This window comes from Lissotriton helveticus, chromosome 3_1, assembly GCF_964261635.1.
Source record: "Lissotriton helveticus chromosome 3_1, aLisHel1.1, whole genome shotgun sequence".
NCBI classification, from domain to species: Eukaryota; Metazoa; Chordata; class Amphibia; order Caudata; family Salamandridae; genus Lissotriton; species Lissotriton helveticus.
The window spans coordinates 1,837,605,536-1,837,630,801 of record NC_136061.1 but is presented as its reverse complement, the minus strand read 5'-3'; the positions used below and the strand labels follow the sequence as shown (position 1 = coordinate 1,837,630,801).

Below are 25,266 nucleotides of genomic sequence, written 5' to 3'. Positions count from 1 at the left end.
TGAGGAATATTACCTCAAAAGACCTGACCCTGCTTGGTTTAGGAAGGGTGTAGGGGAAGAACTAACCAGTGTACTGTTTGCTACTGCGGAGATGAAGAACTTAGTGGAAGTTTCAGGTTCAGCCTTGGCAGCAAATAGCGTTAGCTGCTGTGACGGGAGTGAGGCACTGCTTGAAACTGTTGGCAAACCCGGGGAAGTCTATTATACCCAAACAATCCCATTTTTATGTGACCATGGAGGGTTGAAACATAAATGTAGTATCGGCACTAGTGTCTCCGTCGTCGCATGACGGAAGACTCTAGGTGTGCAGGGCGGGGATATCGCGATGGGAGCCCGGCCGCGCAACTGGCGCGGACTTTTCCCGGGGCTCTCCCTAGGGAAATGTATAAGTACATTTCACCACGGTGTCCGCCTCTTCTTTACCCCGCAAAGCCTCTCTACAAAGTGGCAACGAGGCTGGGGGAGGCGGTCACCCTTCCATTGGTCCCACGATGCACAGTGCATCTGCTTCAGCGGCTCTAAGTAATGCAGGGAGAGGGCGGCAGCGGAGCCGCCACCTATGGGCGAGACGCGGGGGCCCCGCGTACTGCTGAAAGAGACAGGTGAGCCACAGCAACGCCGCGCATTGGACGGCCCAGAGCGCGGAACGGCTCGCACCAGCAGGAAGGTGGCTGCAAACCCTGTGGGGGGGGACATTAAGGACACGCAGCACAGCGGCAAACAACACACGCTGGGAGCGTAGTGAGGGCCTCAGAGGCACTGCCCAGGACAGCCAAGGAGCGGATGTCCAGTAGTGCAAGGACACACACCCACCTCCTCTAAACCAGCACAGCACAAAGGATCTAAAGGCAGGCACAGCGCAAGGGGTCTGCACAGAAGCACTGCCCAAGGGGTCTGAAGGCAAGCACAGCGCAAGGGGCCTTGCACCCAGGGCCAGCACCAAAAGGGGGTGACAGCTCATCGAGGGGATTGGCCCACATCTTTTGTGTGCACACAGTAGGCACCGCTGACAACTGCCCGGGCCAACCACACCTTAAGCTTTCCAGACCCCGCAACTGGCACCAGGAGACCACACCAGAGTCCAGCATTGCAGCACAGCCGCACGGACCCAGGGACACCACTCCTAGCAGCGAGCTCATCAGATGCTCCTTGGCCCAACCACTTAGGCAGTTGGAGGGTCATCTGATCCTGGGGCATCGAGCACAACACTGCGTGGGCAAAGACGTCACATCCCAGAGAGAGACAGCAAGCCAGCACGAACAGGAAGCATCGGGGAGCCCTCCACTCAGGACAAACGAAGCGCAACCTAGTAGGCAGGCCGCCATGTGCGCCCAAACCTTTTCCCTTACTAACACGGTCCCCTTCCTGCCCAAACCGGGGGAACCGGCCATGAAATGGGAGGATTGGAAGGAATACTTCCTGAACTATTTGACGGCTCTGAAAGACGAATGCGGTGAAGTTTTTCCAAGCAAGAGGAAAAAGAAGATCCTGTTGCACAACCTGGGTCCGGAAGGCATCAGAGTGTACATGAACTTGGTGAAGAAGACCAGGGCTCAGGACGACGATGATGTGTTTCAACACGCAATTGAGGATTTGGATAGCCATTATCAGCCAGTGGTGTGCATCACGGTAGACCGCTTTCACTTCTCTCAACGGAAACAGAACATGGGAGAATCAGTGGATGACTACGTGGCGGCGTTGAAAAGTCTGGCGATCACCTGCAAATTCATCAGTGATCAAATCATCATGCACATGGTGAATACGTCCAGCCAGGAGAAGTTATGGGTCAGCGGAGAAGCCCCCCTCAAGGAGATAGTGGCAATGGTCAAAAAAGCAGAACTCTCGAAATGGTGTGCGGAAGCTGCCAAAAAAGAAGGTGCCAGCCAAGCCACGGTGGGCAAAGTATCAGACGCCACCCCTCAAGAGTGCAATGGGATGCTCAAGACAGACTACAAGGTATGCTCCCAAGACACCTACGAACCGGAAACCCCAAGGGGAAGACAAGAACACATGCTATAGGTGTGGCAGTCAAGCACACGCAGCCTACGACAAACGTTGTCCCGCTTTCAGAGCCAAATGCATGTACTGCGGCATCATGGGGCACTTTGAGAAGGTCTGCAGACTCAAACCCAAGAAACAGACAGTCAAATACATCGCCCAGGACTCATAGACTGAAGAAGGAGGGGGCAAAGACGACGACAAAAGTGTCCTGTGCATAGACGACCAGGTCTTAGGCATAGACTGTTCACGCATGCGGAAGCCACTGTGCAAGCTCTTATTAGGAGGAGTCTAAGTAGCCATGGTGGCCGACTCAGGATCACCATACACCATCATACAACAAAGCATCTGGGACAGAGACTCCGCGTAAACCATAGGCACACACCTCCTGCCCCCGGACATCCACCCAGTCACCTTCACAGGTGAGCCAATCTCCTTGGTGGAGTACTGTCCCCTCCAATTTGAATTCAAAGGCCACAAGGCGGAAGGAAAACTCTACATAGCAGAAAAGGGACCCTCTGTCTTAGGATGGGTGGACCAGGGAGAACTCGGTATTCAACTAAACCCGGGAGGCACAACGCAAGTCCTGATGACGTCCCCAGAACAAGCATCTGAAGCAGAAAAATGGAAAGCGGAGTTGCCGATGGTATTCAGAGGCAACATTGGCAAGTTGACGAAGTTCACGCATAAGATCTGCCTCAAAGAAGGAGCAAAATCAGTAAGCCACAAGGTACCGAATATTCCATTTCAGAGCAGCGAAGCGGTACAGCAAGAGTTACAACGCTTAGAAGAGAATGGAATTATTGAGCCGATCGAGAGCGCAGAATGGCTGGCACCCTTAGTCGTAGCCAGGAAACCCAACGGCAAGGAACGCCTCTGCATCGACTTTCAGGAGCTCATCAAAAACATGTCAGTGGATAAATTCCCATTACCCAGGATCAATGAGATGTTAGCTCTGACGAAGGGCATCAAATGGTTTTCCACCATAGACTTGAACTCGACCTACCATCAGTTCACGCTGCACCCCACCTGCAAGAAATCAGCTTTGTTCATTACACCATTCGGATGTTACCAGTTCCGACGGATGCTATTCGGCCTAGCATTTGCTGGCGCAGTTTTCCAAAAACGAATGCACCAACTTTTCCGAAACACGAACAGGATGCAGTACTTCCAAGACGACATACTGGTAATGGGCAAGACCAAGACGGGCCATGATGCCAAGCTCTCCACAGTACTGAGCACACTAAGGCAGAGCGGCCTTACCACAGAATGGGACAAGTGCAGGTTTGGAGTGTCATCGGTCACGTACCTGGGGCATGAAATAAGTGACAAAGGCATTGTACCTAAACAGGCAAATGCAAAGGCAATAAAGGACACGCCTACCCCCAGGAACAAGGATGATTTGCGGTCATTCCTCGGAATGGCAAAATTCTACAGGAAATTCGTGCCTCATTTTGCCACCAAAACACACAACTTACATCAGTTATTAAAAGAGAAAACTGCCTTCGCTTGGTCGGAATCAACACAGGAAGAATTCAAGCAAATCAACATATGTGAGGCCGTGCCCCTACACGGATTTGACCAACGGGCGTTGTCCATTCTCACCACAGATGTGAGTGTTAGAGGGTTGGGAGCAGTTTTGATGCAGCAGTCCAAAGAAGGTGAAATGACAACAGTCAGCTTTTCGTCCCGGTCCTTGGCCCCTAATGAAGAAAAATTCTGTGTGGTAGAGAAGGAGATGCTGGAAGCAATTTCGGCAATGGAAAGATTCTGCCAATTCTTGTGGACACGCGACGGCCATGCCTCGCATAGCGAAAATGTCCTTGCGGCTCTTGGATTATGTGTGCGCTGTCCAATACTTTCCTGGCTCCAAGAACAAAGTGGGCGACTTCTACATCAGGGCAGCAGCAATGGAAAATGCACCGGTACCCACGGAAGAAGATGATTACACCATAGCATTAATGGAGGACCAGGAAGCGGTCATAAGTGCACAAGAATGGAAGAAAGCATACGCAGAGGACACAAGCCTCACGGCAATCAAACAGTTCATACTCATGGGGTAGCCGGAAAAGAAACACTTAAACACTGAACAGCGGAAATTCTATGATGTCCTAGAAGAGCTGTTGGTAGGAGACAACGAGATGTTCGTGCTGAGAGGAGAATAGGTAGTGCCCCCAGGACAGCTGGTAACCCAGTTGATTACTATTCTGCATGAAGGACACTTGGGAATAGTGAAAACAAAACAAAGAACCAATCAAGCATACTGGTGGCCGGTGCTGGATAGCCAAGTGGAGAGGCATGTCGGAGAATGTAAACAGTGCAGCAATGCAGACAAAACACAGACCACGATGCGACCCCCGTTAGGCAAGTTCTCCAACCCAGCCAACCCGTGGGAAGAATTATCAGTGGACATATTGGGCCCCATTTTAGATGCAAACGGTGTACCCAAGTACGCCATCGTGCTCATCGACAGGTACTCCAAGTGGCCGGAAGTTGAGATATGTCAGACGGTGGACACCGACGCAGCACTGGCTTTCCTCACAGCTACATTCCTGAGAGAAGGGATCCCACGAGTCATAACGTGTGACAATGAACCCCAATTCAAGTCTGAGAGATGGAACGCATTCAAGGAGAGGAATGGAATACAGATCAAACACACCCCAATATACCATACAGCAGGGAATGGCCTGGCCGAAAAATTTCATAGAGTCATCATGGTATCCATCCAAGCGGCCATCAACGTCAGGAAGAATTGGGAGAAGGAACTCAAGTGCACTGTATAGGCCTACCAAATCACTCCCACTAAGACAGGGTATAGCCCATTCAAAATATTGAGAGGCCGGGACCCATTCACCACCGACAATGTGGCGTGGAAATAACGCACAGTACAAAGCAAATGGTCTCCGGCGGTTGTGCGCAGCAATCTGGAAAAGGCACAAAAGATCTACACGCACCACTACCACATGAAGCACAATGGCAAAGAAGCTATGCTGGAAAAGGGAGAATGGATCAGAGTGAAGCTCGCTCAATTGAGAAGGAAAGGCGACAGCAAATACAACACGCCTCTGTAGGTCAAAGAAGTGTACACCAGGTCAGCCTCATCGAGTGATGGGAAGATATGGTCCCTAGACAGAATGTCCAGGTGCAACAAGGTTATGCAGTGGGCCAAGACTGAAGACACTCCACTGGATGAAAGTAACTACGGGAACCTGGAGGAAGAATAACAGAGACACAGAAACACCAACCAGGAGCACAGAAGGCACCAATACAGAAGAGGCGAACACCACCAGATCACAGGAGAACCGAGGAGAGGCTGAGTGGCAGGCAAGACAAGTAGAGCAAGGAGTAAGCGGCACGGTCACCAGGAACCCATCACAGGACACCATCAACGCTGCCCCATCCAGCAGCAGTAGGGATATGAGGGAAGACACCCCTCCGAGACAGACCCGAACAGGTAGGACTGTGGTACTGCCCACAAAGTATCGCGAGTTGACATGAAGACCTAATCACTACTCGGACTGAACTATCCGTGCATTACCTATAGTTTTGTATTCTTTCGTAATGTTGTAAAAGGGGGAGATATGTAGTATCGCGCTTTAGTGTCTTTGTTGTCACATGACGGAAGACGCTAGGAGCGCGGGGCGGGAATATCGCGATTGGAGCCCGGCCGCGCAACTGGCGCAGACTTTTCCCGGCGCTCTCCCTAGGAAAATATATAAGTACAATTCACCACGGTGTCCGCCTCTTCTTTACCCCGCAAAGTCTCTCTACAATAATAACATTTCCCTTGCTGTGCCCCTGGGTATAGGACAGAGAACATGTGTCAAAAAGGACTGGTGAGAATGTGAGGGTTGCTGGAAAGAATAGTTACTGTAACGTTCCATAATGACACAGCCCTAGACTTGAGGAATCAAAATCTGTCTCACCCCCTGGAGTTTAACAAACCTAGGAAAAGTGGCCATGGTTCTCAGTGATACATTGTTCGGAGAATGGAGAGTACTCGGTAAAAGACATCCATGATCGCTTTATTCCTCCCTGGAGTGGCGGAGGTGCTGAAGGAATTTATTGGTAGGAGTCAGGGCTTCTACTGCCAGGTTGTGTCCTCGTATGGAATGTACACGTTTTTAAATCATTTATAGAAATGCAAAACCATAGTGAGGTATTAACAAATTACCCGGTACTGTTCTTCCAGGAAACATGATTGTTGGAATGCCCTGTAGTGGAGGCATTTGTTGCTATGAGCCAAAATGCAACGGCCTCGATAAGAGGAAGAACAGGTATGGTGGCTTTGAAAAATTGCCTATCAAAACATTTGTTCCCAAAATAAGAAAGGGTATTATAGAACAAATTGGGAGTTAATGCTAGCTGCCATTACTGATAAGAATAGCAAGTGTTTTTGGACACTGGTGAATACTGATAAGTATAGCAAGTGCTTTTGGACCCTGGTGAATTCTCATCATCATCTTACTTCGAGGCCCAGATAAGTGAGGAAGATTGGTGTACTTGGAACTCTAAAAATTAGTAAGTGTCCTGGGCCAGCTCTTATATGGAGGAAGAAGTGATTGCAAACACCCAGATGGCAGTAGTGCTGTCCGAAATAATCAGTGATAGTAATGCCTCTAGGTCAGGCGAGCCGGATGGTCTCCCATCTGTGGTATTTAAGATAGATCCAAGTAAATGGGTATTAATTCTGAGTGGTTTCTTTTAATGGGGAAGGTATACAGGCTTCATTCCAGACTCATGGAAAGGAACCATAGAGAAACCCTTTCATAAAAAAGGCAAAATCGATCAGCCTGCTAACAATCGTCTGATCTCCCTCCTTGATATTGCCTCTAAACTTTTTGCTCAAACATTATTAAAACACCTAGCTGCCTCAACGTCGGGCACAGGATTGATCCCTGTGGAGCAAGGAGGTTTTAGACCAAAGCACTCAACGATGGACCACTGTCTCACACTGTGGGGAGTTGCGAGGAAGTCAATGGAATCAGTAGATTTGTTTGGTGTTGCTTCATTGACTTCCAAGCGGCATTCAACAGGGTGGACAGAGGTATGCTTGGGCGAAAACTCCATCAGAGGAATATATCTGGAGCTCTGTTAGGCTTTGTGATGAAGCTTCATAGTGACATTTGGGTGAAAGTCGATCTGGAGAGGCTAGGTAGACTGTTGAGGAAAATTCAGATGGAGAATGGCTTACGGCAGTGTTTTAGACCCCCTGGTGCGTAGTCAGTTCATTGTGGAGCACCCCCAAATGTTAAGTCGATGTATAGTTACTATAAAAAAGATTGGGTGTAGGCATACCAGCCGATTATGGATTTCATGCCTATTGGGCTTAAATGAAAATTGACTGCCCTACACTTTCATTGTCTGGAGAAAAAAGTGACAATAAATGTTGATAATACCAAAACTTTGTCCTTCGCAAGGAACAAAATGAAATGTACTTGATTCTTAGGTAACTCGCGGCTGGTACAGGACAGAGAATATAATTGTCTGGGAATGATCTTCTCCGATGATTTGAGGTGGGATAACCATATGGCTTTCCAGTGACTTGTACTAGCAGCAGAGTGAATGGCCTGAAAAGGTTCGATCGTATAAATGGGAGTTATACCTTTCATCCACTAAGTAAAGTCATACAGGGAAAATTAATTCCCCAGGCTCCATTTGGCACGGAGGTGTTGACAATGGGCAGACAGGTCTCTTAGGAAGGACTATTTGAAATTGCTCCCTGGTCTACCTAAACATGTGATAATCCAAACTGCAAGGCGGGAGTTGAGAACCGAAGCCTGGAGTGCCTTGGCGGATGCCAGAGCATTATGTTTTTTTTAAAATCAGAAATGGGGTCCCTGGTAATACACCGTTGATATTAATTGTACCTGAGATATTGTCAATTTTCCCTAATAAGATGAGCCCTGTGATAGTAATGGTAAAGCATCTGGGAATCCCTGATATGCAACTTGAAGGAGGTGAAGCAGGCTCAGACATATAAAGAGTACCATCAGACGAGATCAGTTGCTTTCAGGGTGGTATGGCCGTAGAGTACCATCAGGCAATGTGCTAACGAAACTAGCTTGAGGGAGGACCTCCAGTATCTCAAGGTCATGAGTTCAGTTACTCCCTTTTTAGCTTCCTAGGAGAGTATGGACCTCTTCCCGTACTTATATAAAATCTCAGATAAGTTGCTACAAATTAAAATTCTGCAGTTGAGGGTGGGAGTTGACCCCGGTTGGTGAATGGAGGGACTAAAAACTAAAATAGCAGAGAACCTTGGTCAATGTCCCTGTAAGCGGGGTAGGAAATATTCAGTGAGCCACCAATTGGTGGATTGTGTATTCTTCCTTGTGGGAAGGAAGAAGACTCCATGACCTGTTTTTAAAAAGTGCGAGATACTGTCGAGATAAAAGGATTTGAATTTGATATGTGGCCTTAGATATCAGGATGTAGCCATTGATATTGGTCAATATCTCTGGAAAATCACAAAATCCTATGTTAGGTTTCCATCCTCCTAGTGTTTTGAGATCTAGGTTGGCTCTTCCCTAAGGTTGGTAGTGTGATATCTAACTGGTAAGCAGATGCTGACCACATTAAGAGGATGCTCTGGCAAAGTTGGTCTGGTGATGAAAAATTTGACCATGTCAGTTAGGTTGATCAAGAGAGATCTATGTGATTGTGATAAGCTGTTAGGCACAATGCACTTTATTATGTTTTACTTGGGCAAAACAAGTTGCATGCTTCTGGTTATTTTGGGACATATGTACGACCCTTCCAATTTGTGAGTCGCAAATTGCATCGTTTTGTTACTCGCCATTTGCGACTCACAAATGGAATTTATAATAGTTATTCAGACACTGTTTGCAATTTCTAATGGGGTTGCAAATTGTCTGCCTCATTAATATTCATGAGGCAGGTGCAATTTGCTACCTCAATGGAAATAGTTAGCACTCCCAGGGATGGTGGCCTGCTGGGGACAGCAGACCAGCATGTCTGTGACTGCTGTTTAAGTAAAGCAGGTTTTTTTTCAATGCAGCTCATTTTCCTCAATGGAAAGCAGGCTGCATTCAAAAAAGAAAAATGAAACGTTTCTGTTTCATTTTTTAGGAGTAACCAGTGGTCCCTGAGATCACTGCCTGCTCTTAAAAAATATTTTTGCTGCGAGTCACAAAGGGAAAGGGGTCCCCATTAGACCCATTCCCATTTGTGAGTGGCTTACCACATTTTTGAAATGGGTGGTAAACTGAGAGTGTTTTGCGGCCACAATTGCATTCGCAAAACAATCACAGATTGAAGTGTGACTCTCTATTAGGAAGGGACACCCATGGCTCACATCTACTTAATATCTAGTTGCAAACCCTATTTTGCGAGTCGGTAATAGGTTACAGAGTCGCAAAATGGGCTTTGTACATAGGGCAGACCTTTTTTGCAGTTTCCATTTGCGACCACAAAAAATGGTCATACATCTGGCCCTTTGTCACTTTGACCTATTCAGTAAAATTGAATAAGCTAGACCCTTGTGTTTGCGATAAGCTGTTAGGCACAATGCACTTTATAATATTTTACTTAGGTGAAATGATCTCCATGCTGCTAGTTATTGTCACTTTCCCTCCTTCTGAAATGTTCTTAACATATGTTGGATCCTGGGCTGTTGACCTTTTATTGAGTTTCAGTGTGGAGAAATGATAAATCTTTATACTGCTATCTATAAGCTGAAGCCATGTGTTAGTCAAATTGATTCAAATGTTTGTAGTGCGCTATTGACTTTATAATATTTGTGATTGTCTATATTAAGAAATATGCAATGGGAAATATTTCTGTAAGAATGTATTTCTTTGAAAGAAAGTATTTTGACTTGAACATGTGTCATCTCAAGTGAGTCTCCTGTAAGAGGGCTACTTCGATATTGCGATGTTGATTTAGGTAGGCCATCATCTATTGGGCCCTATGGGCACAATTGATTCCACTACTGTTCCAGGAGATACATTTTACCACAGGCATATTAGGTCTCATGATATTTCAGTCTTTTGAGCTCCAAATATTTCTGTAAGAATGTATTTCTTTGAAAGAAAGTATTTTGACTTGAACATGTGTCATCTCAAGTGAGTCTCCTGTAAGAGGGCTACTTCGATATTGCGATGTTGATTTAGGTAGACCATCATCTATTGGGCCCTATGGGCACAATTGATTCCACTACTGTTCCAGGAGATACATTTTACCACAGGCATATTAGGTCTCATGATATTTCAGTCTTTTGAGCTCCATGTGCAAGGTTGTCTGGTATTCCAAACAGGTACTATAGACCGCTATGTCAGTGACTTCTACGCCATCTCATATTTAGTGTCTGCAGTGTGTCAACTTGTAAAACAAAATTAGTTCCTACCCCTCAACTACTATGACAACCCAAGCTTGTCGAGGACATACCCTCCCACCTTGGCTCCACATCAACAAAGAGTGCTTAGGGGTAACCAACATACAAAAACCAAGACATTATGTAGGTATAAGGAAATGTTCCTGGTTTATTCAGGTTGCCGGAAGAACTTCACTCCCATTCAAGGGATGGTGGCTGGGCTCAAAATAAGAGTGGCTGGTCTATTGGATACTGAGAAGGCGACTTAGGGGCCAGGCTTCAGAGTTACTCTTGCCAAGTTCAGCAGACTAGAATAAGGAGAATCTCACAGCACTCAGTACATGGATTACACATATAGTCAAGGTTTTCCAAATGCCAGTGTCTCCCGAACGTATCAAACAGGAGAGTGTAGCCAGACGAATGTACTCAAGATAGCTTCTTCTTTGATAAAATGTTACAAGAAATTGGTTCTCAAACTCAGGTGTTTTAAAAACCTCCAAACTTCCCAAAAAACTAGATACAAGACCTTAAGGGAATATTCTTTTAGACTTCAGTCCTTTTTAAAAAAGACTGGCTCCTTAGGCGTACAATATCTGAGCTTGAAGGAGTGCACTAGTCTAGGCCTCCAATTAAAGATAAGCCATCTAACCAACTGGGAAAATTGTGGGCTACGGGAGCTAAGACATTTCATTATCCAAAACAGGGTGGCTGCTTGGTAAGAGGTGATGACAAGGGCTGATAATCCTAGAAGACCCACTTATTTTGAATATTTGCAAGTTGTTCACTTTTTAATGGGGCTAAAATCAATGTCATAGGAAACTGGTATAGGCTACTACACTGTCAGGGACAAATATCATTGATAGAAAGTCATCTGGGTAAAATAGGCCATGAGACACAATGTGCTTTTTCATGTAAGGACTGGGAGACTCTATGCCACCTAGGAAGCAAATCCCTGCGTGTGGCCAATTTTAAAAGGATGGCCTTTTTATCACGCTGGCTTGCCTATTTGACTCTGGAGGCCTTGGGGAAAAGATATCTGGAGGTTGAAAATAAGTGTTTTAGATGCCAAGCCAATGCTCAGGGCGGGTGGCACCACATTCTTTTTACCTGTCCACGGCTAGAACCCTTTTGGGAGGCAATTTTTGCAGATATAGAGCTGGCAATCGGGAAGAGAATCCAGCCTGAGGATGAGCTGGCCCTATTTGGTATATGCACATATAGAATGATGGTAACTAAGGCTGAGGAAATGTTTTTATTTATCTCTTGTACGGTAGCCCGATCTCTCATCCTCCAGAACTGGAAATCCAGTGAGGTTCCCTCCCAATTGAAATGGTTCAATAAAACGAAAAGGACTCGTAATTTCGAAAAAGCATATGCAAGTCGGGTGGGAGCCATTGGGAAATTCGAAAAAAATTGTAAGTATTTTGGAAATTTAGAACAGCTAAAGGGGGGTGATTAATACTTGATATTGATATTGACATTGATACCAATGTTGAAATTGTAGCAGTTTTTGCGATTAAGAGCACTAGCACTTTTTCCTTGATGGTTGCACTTTGGAAGCATTAGCACTTTTGTGGTCATTGCACTTTGTAATATTTGCACTTTTCTGCTGTTACACTTTATCGCAGGTTCTTGCACATCGTCTCTTTTTAAATTAATCGATGATGATATTGGTTGCTACAGTTTTATCTTTTTAAAATCTTGTCATGGAAGGAAGAAGCTATCTAATGTTTTTTAAAAGGTTTCAATAATTGCGTTTATGATTTTGATTGCGAAATTCATATCATGTACCTAATGCTCTGCTCAATAAAAATTATTATAAAAAAAAAAAAGTTGGAAGCCTTGGTCCTATATACTAGAACACGCAAACACCCAATTGTGATGCACTTTCCGGACCTGGCCCTTATATTAGCCAAAAAAAGAGTTCCCGTCTGTAGGAAACTAGCTGTTTCCACGACCCCGCCCAGCACAAAAGGATCATGTTAATTTACTGAGGCAGTAGCGTTGCATAAGGAGAACACTAAGGGTGGCGTCGACGGACAGGAGGCACTGCTCTCACAATTGACAGCCTCACATTAGAAATCATCCCTAGAATCCCCTAATTCAAGTTCTTGACTCTTATTATGCACCATGTGAGGCCAATTTCCCTGCTTGTTAACCCCATTCCTCGCGCATACTGTGTCATTCCCCCCTTGTGATGCTGCAAGCTGCAAGCTTTACTTCATTTACCTCCACACTAGCCATACTAGCTCCCTGCTCTTCCCACCATCCTGCCAGGTAGGGTCCCAGATTCACACACTCGAATCCCATTTTGGAGTACTCTGCTTGATAATTGTTTCCGAAGCAGGTAATAAACGTGTTTAAAAAACTACTTTTTATCAACATTAGCTTTTGAATTTGCAATGCAAAATTTCTGATTGCTAGAATAGGATTTTGAAAAACACCTACCATATTTTACAGCCGATAGTACCTTGTTCTCCTTCCTGGTAGGTAACGTTATTTGCTATGCATGGGCACCGCTCTTCTTCAACACAATTTCCATTTTCGTCCTGGGCCATCCGAGGAGGGCAAATGCAACCCGAAACGCACTGTATGCTGTCCTGTTGGAAGAAACCATTAGATCAGAAGAATTTATAAGACCATGCAAGAAACTGTGTAAAGCAGCAGAGAAGTATGAGCGTTTTTTTGCAACGGTCCCGATGCTAACTATGAAAGCAACACACATGTGTTCTAATATCTGCACATGGTAAAGCGCCCTATCATCCACATATCACCTTTACTCTGTATTCATTTCCCAGACCCACTTGAATTATGAATGGTTAGAAATAGAATAAGCACATGGCTCTGGCCAAGGAGAAGGCTGGATGTAGCTCAGTGACAAGAAGCCCATTACATATAAGAACAACTATAATAAAGACCTGATAAATAATGTAAGTGGAAGTAGGCTACCACATCTATCGATTCGATAAGTCTTTATTTTGATGCACATGATCATGAAAGACATTTACATTTAAAATAGTAATAACATTCCATTCTCGTGATAATAAAAAGTAACATGATATAAAATAAGTCCACAAATACTCCATCACTATGTACAATAAATTAGTCTAAAACGTAATAAAAAGATACGAAAAGATACCAGGCCATAATACTATAAAACCAGAATGTGATTGAGACCAAATTGAAAACAATTTCTTTTAAAAGACCAGGTAAATCAATATGAATGTAGGCTACCCACAAAGCCTTATTATACAAGAACAAGTCAGCAGGAACACAGTCAAGCCCGGGTGCTCTACCTCTTGGTACAGTGTTAAGCGCTGTACCGACCTCCTGCATAGTAAAATGCAAGGGGGGATTGCCAACAGGGTTAATGGGAGGACCATGGGATAATTCACATTCTCGAGCACTATTGGGGAACTGCGTCAGTGTGAGACTCAGAGCTCGGGTGCTACATGGTTGGTAGGTGGTAGGCTGGGCTTTCCCTTGCCCACATCTATCTATTAATAGATATGAGGCAGACAAACAATAAAACAAGCTAAAAATATTGTTTATAAAGAAGCCCACACGTCTCGCATGTTTTCCTGACAGATTAAGGAAATGTATGTTTTATATTAGAACGTATGCCATATGAAATGTGTGTATACTTGTAAAGCACACTGTCGCCCCATCTCGGGGCATCCTGGCGCTGTATACCGCTGTGGAACCCTTCCTGGCTTTCCCTGTGAGATTTCTCCTCCTGGGCACCCCCAAGGTGAAGCCAGGCATCCCAGCGCTGTTGGGGCCGTTGTGGAGATTAAGCAAGCTATTGCCCAGAGTTGCAGAGTGGGACCCATGCTTAGAGTAGGCACCAAGGCGAGAATTATCTAGTCCGCGGACATTGAGCCCAAGACCCTGCCGCGTCGGAATTGAACCCTGGTCCCGGGCCAGACCTCTGCCTCAGGGTCTGCCGCTCTAACCAGTGAGCCACACTTCTCCACATATCTCCACATATCATTTAAGCGATGAGGTAATATGCAGTGTTTTTTGGGAATCACGCTGGTAAATGTTAAGCAACAGTTGGTTTTTAATAAAACCATTTAATGAAGCTTTTGTCACTCTTTCATAATAGAATTACATAGCAAGAAACATATAGGGGCAGATTTACAAGGAAGTACCGCAGCACGGCAACGCAAGCCCTTTGGCTGAGCCACGCTTTGGCACTTCCAAAGGGCAGGAATGTGACATATTTACAATAATATGTTGCATTCTTGTGCTCTCCCCTGCGCTAGCCCACAAATTGCTGCCATGCGTCGGTGCAGGCACCCTTGCAACATGGTGCAAGGATGCCTACGTCATGGGGAGATTATTGTTGTGCAAGAAGGGGCACCTTCCTGCACAAAAACAATGACTACAGGCATTTTCCTCTTTCAATGCCTGCTGTAGAATGCAGCATGCATTGAAATAGTAAAAAATGAGGAGAAATGAAAACATTTCTCCTCGTTGCGCCGCGCTACGCCAGCCCTAGGGTGACATAGCATTCAGACGCATTTCCAGATTTACGATTCCTCGTACACCTGAAAATGTGTCTTGTTCCTTGAGTGTTGCATCGGAACACCCACAGCAACACCCATGGAACACCCCTTTCAGGCAAAGTGCTGTATGTAAAGGGGCCATATTTACAAGGGTGGCTTTTCCTGTCCTTGTAAATATGGATCAGAAAAATACGCCACCAGTATGCCACAAAAAGCGACATACTGGTGGCGCAGGGTGCTTGTAAATCTGCCCCATAGTGTGTACTTTAGATGATGGTCTGTGTTCATCAATATAGCTTGCACAGAGACAGCCCTAAATCTATATATAAGGAGATAGAGAATTATACTAAAGTATGACATTTAAAAGAAAATGAACAGTCTTAACACTAGTTTCGTCTATAAATTCTCGAAACTGAAAGTTTTGCTATGACATTGATAGCACTTACAAAATCATACACAGATTGATGCATGTAGTCATTCATCATAAATATAAAGTGAAATATAATTTGCCATCCTTTATCGACTGTGTGCATCTCAAATACATCAATCTCCATTTTTAGTCTGCATCTTTTTGGTTCTTCTCTGGACTTGACTTTTATTTTCTCCAGTCAAGCACTTAATTCCCAAAAAGTTATGTAATCGTACGAAGTTTTGATCTGCACAAAATGTTCAGCCTGCCGTTTGTTTTATTTGGTTTCACACCTCTGCCTAGGTTTGGCCCACCCTTTAATGTCTCTAGTTTATGTGGTCACATTTTTAAATGTAGGCTCCTCATTTCCGAAATTTTGAGTCTCCTTCCACGCCCACTTTTTACATGCAATGTAGTGGGTGATTGCGGTTATAAAGGAATTCAGCAGAGTTATCATTACTCTAGCTTATCTTAAAAATAAATGTAACTCTCTTCTCCAATGACAGCTGGGACTCTCTCTTTTTGCGACACATATAAAGGAATCGACCATTTGTTCAGAATGCACACTAGTTATCATATCTTTCAACAGAATGGAGAAGAGTACACTGGTCTTTCTTTTTTTACAGTGTTGTAATATTTCGGCAACCAATCAAAAAAAGGAGACCCCCTAACTAAAATGAAGTAGAGAATAACTGGGGAAATAACCAGGGAATCTCATAAGAAAAATTCTCGACCTAATTTAAGTTATGCACGTAATCACTGATGTTTTGACAAAAGAGACAGAGCAAAAAACAAATCATATAAATACAAATGTAAGTGAACCACTGAGAAAGAAAGAAATATATAAAAATATTCGTCCGTCCAGAAGAGTCAGGTTGGGAGGTCAGGCTTTCAGTGTCACGGCTGCCAGAATCTGGATTAAGCTGCCCCTAGAGCTGCGACACATGAATGACCTCGTACCTTTCCGTACACAAATAAAAACCTGGCTCTTTCCCACAAATTAATGTTTTTCTCCTTTTAGCTTCTGTTTAGCTTCCGGTGTCATTTTATTGGTTTGCAGCCATTATCCCGCATTTTTTATCCCGCGGACTTTCAGGCCGCATACTATGATACCGCAAGGTCATTGAGCCCGCATACCATCATCCCGCATTTTTTTACAACGCATGTGCTTTTATCACGCATGCCTTTACAACAAAATACGTTGTAAAGGCATGTATGGTAAATGCATTTGCGTTGTAATCCACGACGTTGAGAGAGGTATGTGGGTTTGGGTTCATTTTTTAGGGGTGGGGGTCGTGCTGGGGTAGTGATTGTGTAGTGTAGTGTTGTGTTAGTGTAGTGTAGAGTTGTGGTGGTTGTTTAGTGTAGGATCGTGCTGGGGGAAGTGTTATAGGGGTTAGGGTAGTGTTGTAGTGTTTGTGTAGTGTAAGGTCATGCTGGGGTGTAGTGTTTTAGGGTTTAGGGTAGTGTTGTAGTGTTTGCGTAGTGTAGGGTCATGCTGGGGTGTAGTGTTTTAGGGTTTAGGGTAGTGTTGTAGTGTTTGTGTAGTGTAGGGTTATGCTGGGGTGTAGTGTTTTAGGGTTTAGGGTAGTGTTGTAGTGTTTGTGTAGTGTAGGGTCATGCTGGGTTTAGTGGTTTAGGGTTTTGGGTAGTGTTGTAGTGTAGGGTCATGCTGGGGTTAGTGTTTTAGGGTTTTGGGTAGTGTTGTAGTGTAGGGTCATGCTGGGGGTAGTGTTTTAGGGTTTTGGGTAGTGTTGTAGTGTAGGGTCATGCTAGGGGAACTGGTATAGGGTTTAGGGTAGTGTTGTAGTGTAGGGTCATGCTGGGGTGTAGTGTTTTAGGGTTTAGGGTAGTGTTGTAGTGTTTGTGTAGTGTAGGGTCATGCTGGGGTGTAGTGTTTTAGGGTTTAGGGTAGTGTTGTAGTGTTTGCGTAGTGTAGGGTCATGCTGGGTGTAGTGTTTTAGGGTTTAGGATAGTGTTGTAGTGTTTGCGTAGTGTAGGGTCATGCTGGGGTGTAGTGTTTTAGGGTTTAGGGTAGTGTTGTAGTGTTTGTGTAGTGTAGGGTTATGCTGGGGGTAGTGTTTTAGGGTTTAGGGCAGTGTTGTAGTGTTTGTGTAGTGTAGGGTCATGCTGGGGAGAAGTGTTTTAGGGTGTAGGGTAGTGATGTAGTGTTTGTGTAATGTAGGGTCATGCTGGGGTGTAGTGGTTTAGGGTAGTATTGTAGTGTTTGCGTAGGGTCATGCTGGTAGTAGTGTATTAAGGTAGTGTTGTAGTGATTGTGTAGGGAAGTAAAGTGCTTTATGGTAGTGTTGGGGGGTTGTGCTGGGTAGTGTAAATGTAGGTAATGGACTGTGTGTCAAGGGTGGGTGGTGCAGGGGTACTACATTAGAGTGTAGTGTAAGGTAGGGTAGAGTACTGTTACTTACCTTTACTACTTTTACAACAAGTATATCTTTAACATACATGCCTTTTCGTTTTAAAGGCATGCGTGCTAAAGGTATATTCGTTTTAAAAGTTTGCGATCTCTTAGTTTGCGGACTAATAGTACTTGCGGGATTATTTTTGCGGGATGATGGTATGCGGGATGTTTTTATGTGGGCTAACGTCATATATTCCATTTTATTACCACCCTCTTTTAGCGCCAGGATGCCTGCTTGGGTTAAAGTGCGCTTTATAAGTTCTGCTTACAATTACAATAACAATTAAATGCATAAGATAATTAGAGAATCAAAACATAATAAATCAAAATATCAATAGCACATCCCACCACTCATTCATTCATATCACAGGCAAACCATCTAAAAAATTCACATTCTCACACATGCATCAAAGCAAAGCATCCATTCAGGACAAACATAAGTAGAATACCGATCGGTCAAAAGATCGGGGTATACAATCATGACAAGGAATGACATATATCCAATAACGGGTACAATGCACTATGTACCTCAATCATAAATGGTTCATAAAAAGGGCATTAACAGTAATACAACACAGTATAAAGGTACATAGAGAGGATTAGGTGGTCTAATGACTCATGACATTCCAGTAATTGGAGTCCAGTGCCGTAATATTTCAGCAAACCAAATGTTTCACTGTTCTAATAGTATATATTTTTAGCCCTGGGGGATTGGAAATTTATATTCCTCTTGCGTATGTTGAAACCTCCTAACCAACTTAGTCATTACTATTTTAACTATTCTTCTTAGGGCTCGATTACTATGTCCGACAGACCAGGCGCCAAAGGTGATTTTGCAAATAAGTTGCTTGAGATCACAGCACCACATGTTCTAGCTTCCGACAACTTTCTCCTAATAGATGATTTTAACTATCATGTGGAAATCCAATCCGATCCAGACACTGAAAAATTGATTTCCAACATGAACACCCTTGGCCTCGTCCAGATGGTCGTAGGCCCCACACATCGGGCTGGCCACACGTTAGACCTCCTTTTTTCAAACTCCCCTGACATATAGGCTGACCCTCCCATTCCATTATTATGGACAGATCATTACTTATTGAAAGTCACCATTCCCATTACCACAGCTAAACTAGTCCTGGCAAATGAACTTACATTACGCAGGCCCATGCGAAAAATCACATTACCACTATTTTCAAAAAATTTCCATCCCCACTATGAGTGTAAGTACAGCAGCACAACACCTTGGCAATGCCATAGAGATAGCACTGGATAAAACTGCCCCTCTGAGTAAGTAAAGAGTGAGATCAGAAGTGCCCCCTGGTTTACAGAGCAACTATAAACTAGCAAATCCCTATGTAGAATTGCTGAGCAAAAGTGGCGGAAAAGCAAAGACAAGGCCGACCCCAAAGCATATAAAATACTGCACTCCGGTTATATGAGTGACATAAAGGCGACAAAAAAAACATTCCTTACGGAACAAATAAACAAAGCTGAAAATTCTTCTAAAGAACTCTACCAAATCTTGAATGAATTTACCACCTCTAGTAATCTTTCAATAAAACCAAATTCCCAAGAGTGGACTGACGCGCTCTCGAAACTCTTTGAGGAAAAAAACAAAGCCGTCCATCTTTCCTTCCCGCCCCATCAAAACAGCACGCACCATGAAGCTCTGCCAAACCAGCCATCTGACTCGCCACATATTCTGAACAAACTTGTAAAATGCGACAGCAAGGCGACCATTTCAGTCGGGCTGAAGATAAAGCCCGGTTCTCCCACTGATAATATTTCCCCCAAACTCTTCTCCATACTTGCCCCAGCATTGTTGGAGCATCTGACCAGCCTTTTCAATAAGTCACTCTCAGAGGCAGATTTCCCCGCAGTATGGAAAGCAGCAAGAGTTAAACCAATCTTAAAGAAACCCACAGCCGATCCCAACAATCTTTTAAATTACTGGCTGTTGGAACTGGCCCTTCTTGCTGGGTCATCCTCAAACTTTTTGCTTCTTCCTCCCTTATTTTTCCTGACCCGTGGCTGTTGGCAATAGGACTCTGCGCACTTTACCACTGCTGATCAGTGCTAAAGTGCATATGCTCTCTATGTAAAGTATTATTCTGATTGGATATACATGTTTGGCAGATTTGTATCACCATGAAGTCCCTAGTAAAGTGCACTGAGTGTGCCAGGGCTGGTGATGACAAATGCTACTAGTGGGCTTGCAGCACTGATTGTGCCACCCACAGGAGTAGCTCTAAAATTGTGTCTCAGGCCTGCCACTGCAGTGCCTATGGGCAGTTTAGAACTGCCATGTCCTCCTGGTCAGTGTCCCCACTGACCAGGCCTAACCCTTCCCTTTTTGTGCACATCAGCCACCCCTATGGAAGGCCCAAGGTACCCCCCTGGGCAGTGTGCAGTGTATGTAAAAGGTAGAGCATGTACTAGTGCAGGTAACATGTTCTGGTAGTGAATTACAGCCCTTTTCGTTTTTCACTACTGTAAGGCTATCTTGCTCCATAGGTTAACATGGGGGATGCTGGCTACAGTGGTTAACAGCATTTCTTCCCATAGGAACAAGATAGGACATAAGTATCTAGTATCCCTGAACTCAGAATTTATTAACACATCTTTTAGGAAAGGTTGTTTTTAAATCCTGGGATAGAGAACAGCACTTGTAGAAAGTTGCTGTTCTCTTGTCTAACCCTTCTGTGTGCCTGGGCCTGTTTCTGTATTGACTGTCTGGTTTGTGAGTGACAGGGGCTGGGGAATTCCCCAGCAGGATGGATGAGTCAGCACTAGGCTGAATGACTGCAGTTGCAACTGGAGTGGTGGGAGGAGTTAGCACCTGGGCTGAATAGGGCTGTGCCTGCCTTCCACAATGCTGGCTCCACCCCCCTGCTGGGCGGCTGAGGACCCTGCCCCTCACTCTGAAAGGAAAGATGCAGCCAGCAAAACAAAGTGCTCAGGATCCACCCAGAACTGGTTTAGACCGGGCTCAGGGCCCACATGCACAGAGAGAACAAAGACTTTAGGGGTATTAGTACAGAACCCCTGACAACAGAAAATTAGATCATCCTGGAAATCAAGAAGGAACGTCTGCCAAGGAGAAAGCTGAAACTGAAGAAGGAAGATTGTCCTGCTGTTGCTCTGCTGGACTGACCTGTTGCTTTGCTGCCAAGGAGAGGGGAAGGACTTGGCTGCTGAGCTGTCTCCCCTGTCTTGAAGGAATCTCCAAGGGCCTGAGAAGAGCTGGCTCCCTGTTTTGAAGTCCCAGGAACAAAAGGACTTCACCCCCAGCTTCCCTGAACTCTGCTGAGAGAGTTCTGTCCCTCCTAGAGTGCTTGATCCAGTTGTGGGGCCTCTGGAGGTTGTACCTGTGCTGGGAAGCTTGAAACTAAGCTTGAGTGACTTTTGAAACTGAAAAGTGTTGCATCGCTCGCTTGCGGAGCGCATCCCCGACAGTGCGAGAAGTTTCCCGCCGCTACGGAGGTCGAGATCGTCGCAGCGCCTGACGCCGCTGCCAGAGACGTCGCATCCTCCGTTTGCGGGACGCACCAGACCGGTGCGGGCGAATCGAACATCGCTGCGAGTATCGTCGCAGAGCCTGTCGTCGCTGGGTGAGATCGCCGCACCGCTTGCTTGCGGGTCGCATCACGTCGCTGCGAGTGTCGTCGCAGAATCAACGCATCGAGGAGCTGCGAGAGAGAGGATCCCCGCTGGACCGCGCATCGTCGCCCCGGAGATCGTCGCAGCCCCTACGAGATCGTCGCATCGTGCCTTTGCGAGAACAGACTTCCTACGGAACCTACGCACCGGAATCCATACAAGTGGCCTTCCTCCCCATACAGACCGGATTCGTCGCAACACGCCCGCTGCTGCAGCGGGGCTGTCGCATCGCCTCCCCAGGGTCTCAGGAGCAACGCATCGCTTGTTTTCCACCGCACCAGCTTCTGCTTTTGGAACTTTGTTGCAACTAAAGGTACTGTGAGTAAACGTGACGCACTGTGAACTTTTCACGCATCAGTAGAGAATTCTATCGCAACGCAGAGCATTCTAACGCAACCTTAAGAACTCTTTTTGAAACCATATTCTTGAACTGTGTATGTTGGATTTTTGTCGTTTTGGTCTTGTGTAGTTTAGATTAAAATACCTTTATTTTTCTAAACTGTTGTGGAGTCAGTTTGTGGTGTTTTCACTGTGTTACTGTGAGTGTTGGTACAAATACTTTACGCATTGCCTCTGGTTAGCCTAGACTGCTCGTGCCAAGCTACCTAGAGGGTGAGCAGGGGTTATCTCAGAGGGTTATCTCCTTGCCCTGACTAGAAGCAAGGGTCCCTATTTGGACAGTGGTACCTACCTCTGCCAACTAGAGACCCCCAGATCTAACACTGGCCTATCTCTTTACTCCCATATTTTGGCAAAATGCTCGAATCCTTTGCTATTAAACAACTTGTAAACCATCTCGAAAGCCACGGACTCCTAGACTCTTCACAATCCGGCTTTAGGGCCTCACACAGTACGGAAACAGCACTGGTCGAGGTTGCTGACAATATAAGACTGGCTTTAGATAAACATCAATCAGTCATCCTCGTCCTGCTCAACCTGTCTGCGGCCTTTGACACCATCTCCCACTGCATCCTAATACAACGGCTTTGGGAATTTGGTGTCAGAGGAAATGCCTTAGAATGATTGATTGATTGATTGATTGATTTGATTGATTGATTGATTGAATCAAATCAATCAATCAATCAAATCAATCAAATCAATCAATCAATCAATACTAATGCAACGGCTTTGGGAATTTGGTGTCAGAGGAAATGCCCTAAAATGGTTTTCCAGCTACTTATCCGACCGTGTGACAGCTGTCCAGATCGACAAGAACATTGCACGTGAAAGACCTGTCAAGATGGGGGTGCAGCTGGGCTCCATTCTGAGCCCAACACTTTTTAATGTTTATATGACACTATTGGCCAGAGTGATTAGAGCCTACTGCTTTGATGTTCTGTCTTATGCCGATGATACCCAGATTCTAATTACATTGGGTCCCGACCCTAATGAAACTAAACAGCATTTCAAAAACTGCTTGACCCATGTTGAGAAATGGATGAGCGCAAACCACCTTCAATTAAACGGCAGGAAGTCTGAAATCATGCATTTTGGCAAAGCTGCAGAATACTGGACCCACAACTGGTGGCCAACCAAGGGCCTCATTAGGATGGCGGGCGGGCACCCTATCGGAAAACGGGACCGCCCACCTTAAGGGCGGGGGTCCCGGGGGTGCCATTAGGATGTGCCCGCCACAGTGGCGGGCACATCCTGTATTCTCAGCATTGTGGCGGGCGGTGCTCTCTGCACCATCCGCCACAATGCTAAAAATACATCACAGCATTTTCATTTCCAAAGCGGCAGGCACCCTGCGGTGCCTGCCACTTTGGAAATGAAAATGAAGGGGGGTACCACAGGTACCCCCGCGTGTGCACCCCCCCCCCACTCACCTTCACTCTGGGGGCCCGCAGTGGGCCCCCAAAGTGAAGACCGCCTGCCTTTCCGAGGCGGCATTGCCGCCACAGAAAGGCATTGCACTCTTGCCATTGTAATATGGCTGGCGGTGTCTCATAGACACCGCCACCATATTCAACATTTTCCGCCCCGGCCGCAAGGCGAGCGGGGCCGAAAAGTGGCGGACGGTGTTTTCTTCCGCCGTGGTCCCCCCCGCCATACTAATATGGCGGGGGGAATTCAGGGAAGGATGTCGGGCGGATTGCCCCCACCAGGCTGGCGGTAGCCACCGCCAGCCTGGCGGGGGCAATCCGCCCGACATCCTAATGGGCCCCCTAGTTAGGTTCCTGTCCAATGCCTAAGGAGTCAGTTCGAAATCTGGGTTTTCACATGGATAACCAATTATCCATGAAAAACAAATCAATCATATAGTGAGGACCTGCTTTGGAGTAATGCGCAGCTTGAGGAAGGTCTTTAAGTGGATACCCATGGAGGCCCGGAAACCCCTAGTCCAGGGTCTAATTATAAACAGAATGGACTACGGGGACGCGCTGCTACTCTTAATAAATTAACACCATCTGAACAGGCTCCAGGTTCTTCAGAACACTGCAGCCAGTCTGGTCCCTAATCTTCCGCGAAGATCTCCCTCCGCTCCCTGCTTAAAAAGCCTCCATTGGCTTCTAGTAAAAAAGCAAATCCTTTTTAAAATGCTTTGTCTGGTTCATAAGCACATGCATGAAAACGGTCCGAAATATTGGTCTCAAAAGCTAAGATGGTATCAACCTCGAAGAGAACTTAGATCTAGCAATGAGTCTTTGTTAACATCCCTGAGAATACATACTTCCAGAAACGGCGGTCGAGCTTTCTCCTTTCTCGCTCCCGCCTCATGGAATAAAATGCCTCTCCATCTCCGTATTATCCCTGCACACAGCCTCTTCCGTAAAAAGCTGAAGACTTGGCTTTTTGTAAATTAAACCATCCGACCTTCCAGTCGGAGCCGTCTGCAAGTGCCATGAGACTCCTCGGATGTGGTTTGCACGCGATACAAATGTCCTTGACTTGACTAAGTACGTCCAACATCTTTTGGGAACTGGGACCAAACGACCTCCTGACGAACACTGTTCTGTTCCATTCCTATTCTCTAAAATAGGAGCATGCATTCCGACTGTAAAGAGCTGAGGTGCAGTTCATCCCTGCACCCCGTGTCAGGCACCTCAAGGTGTTTGCCACCGGGTGCAGGGATCAACAGGGTATCACCATAGGTCCCCATAGGCCGTCATCCGGAGGCCTGGCACCCGTTGGGGCCCTGCTGGGGAATCCCAAAGTCAGATTCCCACAGCCTTTCTGTGTCAGAAAGGCCGGCACAGAAAGGCTGTTGGAATCTGCTATTGTAATCTCTCGGGCGGAAAGAGCCACCCGAGGGAATTCTGAAGGCTTTCCGAATGGCAGATAGGCTCTCCGAGCCCATCGAGGGCCATTCGAGAATCCGGTTTTTGTTCCTTTCTGACCAACCCTATCAAATTGGGTCAGTCGGAAAGGAATCCAAACAGCCAATTACGATGTGTATGTCTGTGTTCAACCATCAGTATTACACAAAATTCTTCTTTAAATAAATTCTGTTGTAGAATCTTCTTCTTTCAGTGATGTACATTTATCACTTTTAGGCCACCTGTGGAGCAGACAAGACATCTTTGAGTACCGTTCTACAGCTCCTTGGTGTCTCTTAAGCTTAGGGGGCAGAGTGAAATGCGCAAAACATATTCTGAAATCGTATCAAGTCTTGGAAATTGTGAAATCTTTTCAAGCAAAGACTTCCTATTTCCAGTAGATAAAAAGAAGACCTCTGCTCCCATTTCTTTGAGAAAAGATCTTACAGATTCTGAAATATTTTGCATTTCTATCTGGTGTTCTGCACACCTAAAAAGACTTCAACAATCATAAAACGTTTACTAACAGGGAAAGATCCACCCCACTTATTAAATTAATTCCATGCATCACAATAAAGGTTTTATAAGATAAAAGCATAGAACTCAGATTATTTATCATAAAGCCTAACAAAAGGCTAGATATCCCAATCATTTTGCAAAAGAATAGCCAT

At 45.5% G+C, this 25,266-nt stretch overlaps 1 protein-coding gene across 1 annotated transcript in view; it reads right to left on the bottom strand.

Moving 5' to 3' along the window:
* Positions 1–25,266, bottom strand: part of LOC144824333 (uncharacterized) — a 610,480-nt gene that overhangs the window by 527,777 nt on the left and 57,437 nt on the right. The window contains exon 3 of the mRNA XM_078683450.1: positions 12,782–12,933. Coding sequence (XP_078539576.1) covers positions 12,782–12,933 — 152 coding nt within the window. The remainder of the gene's footprint in view (positions 1–12,781; positions 12,934–25,266) is intronic.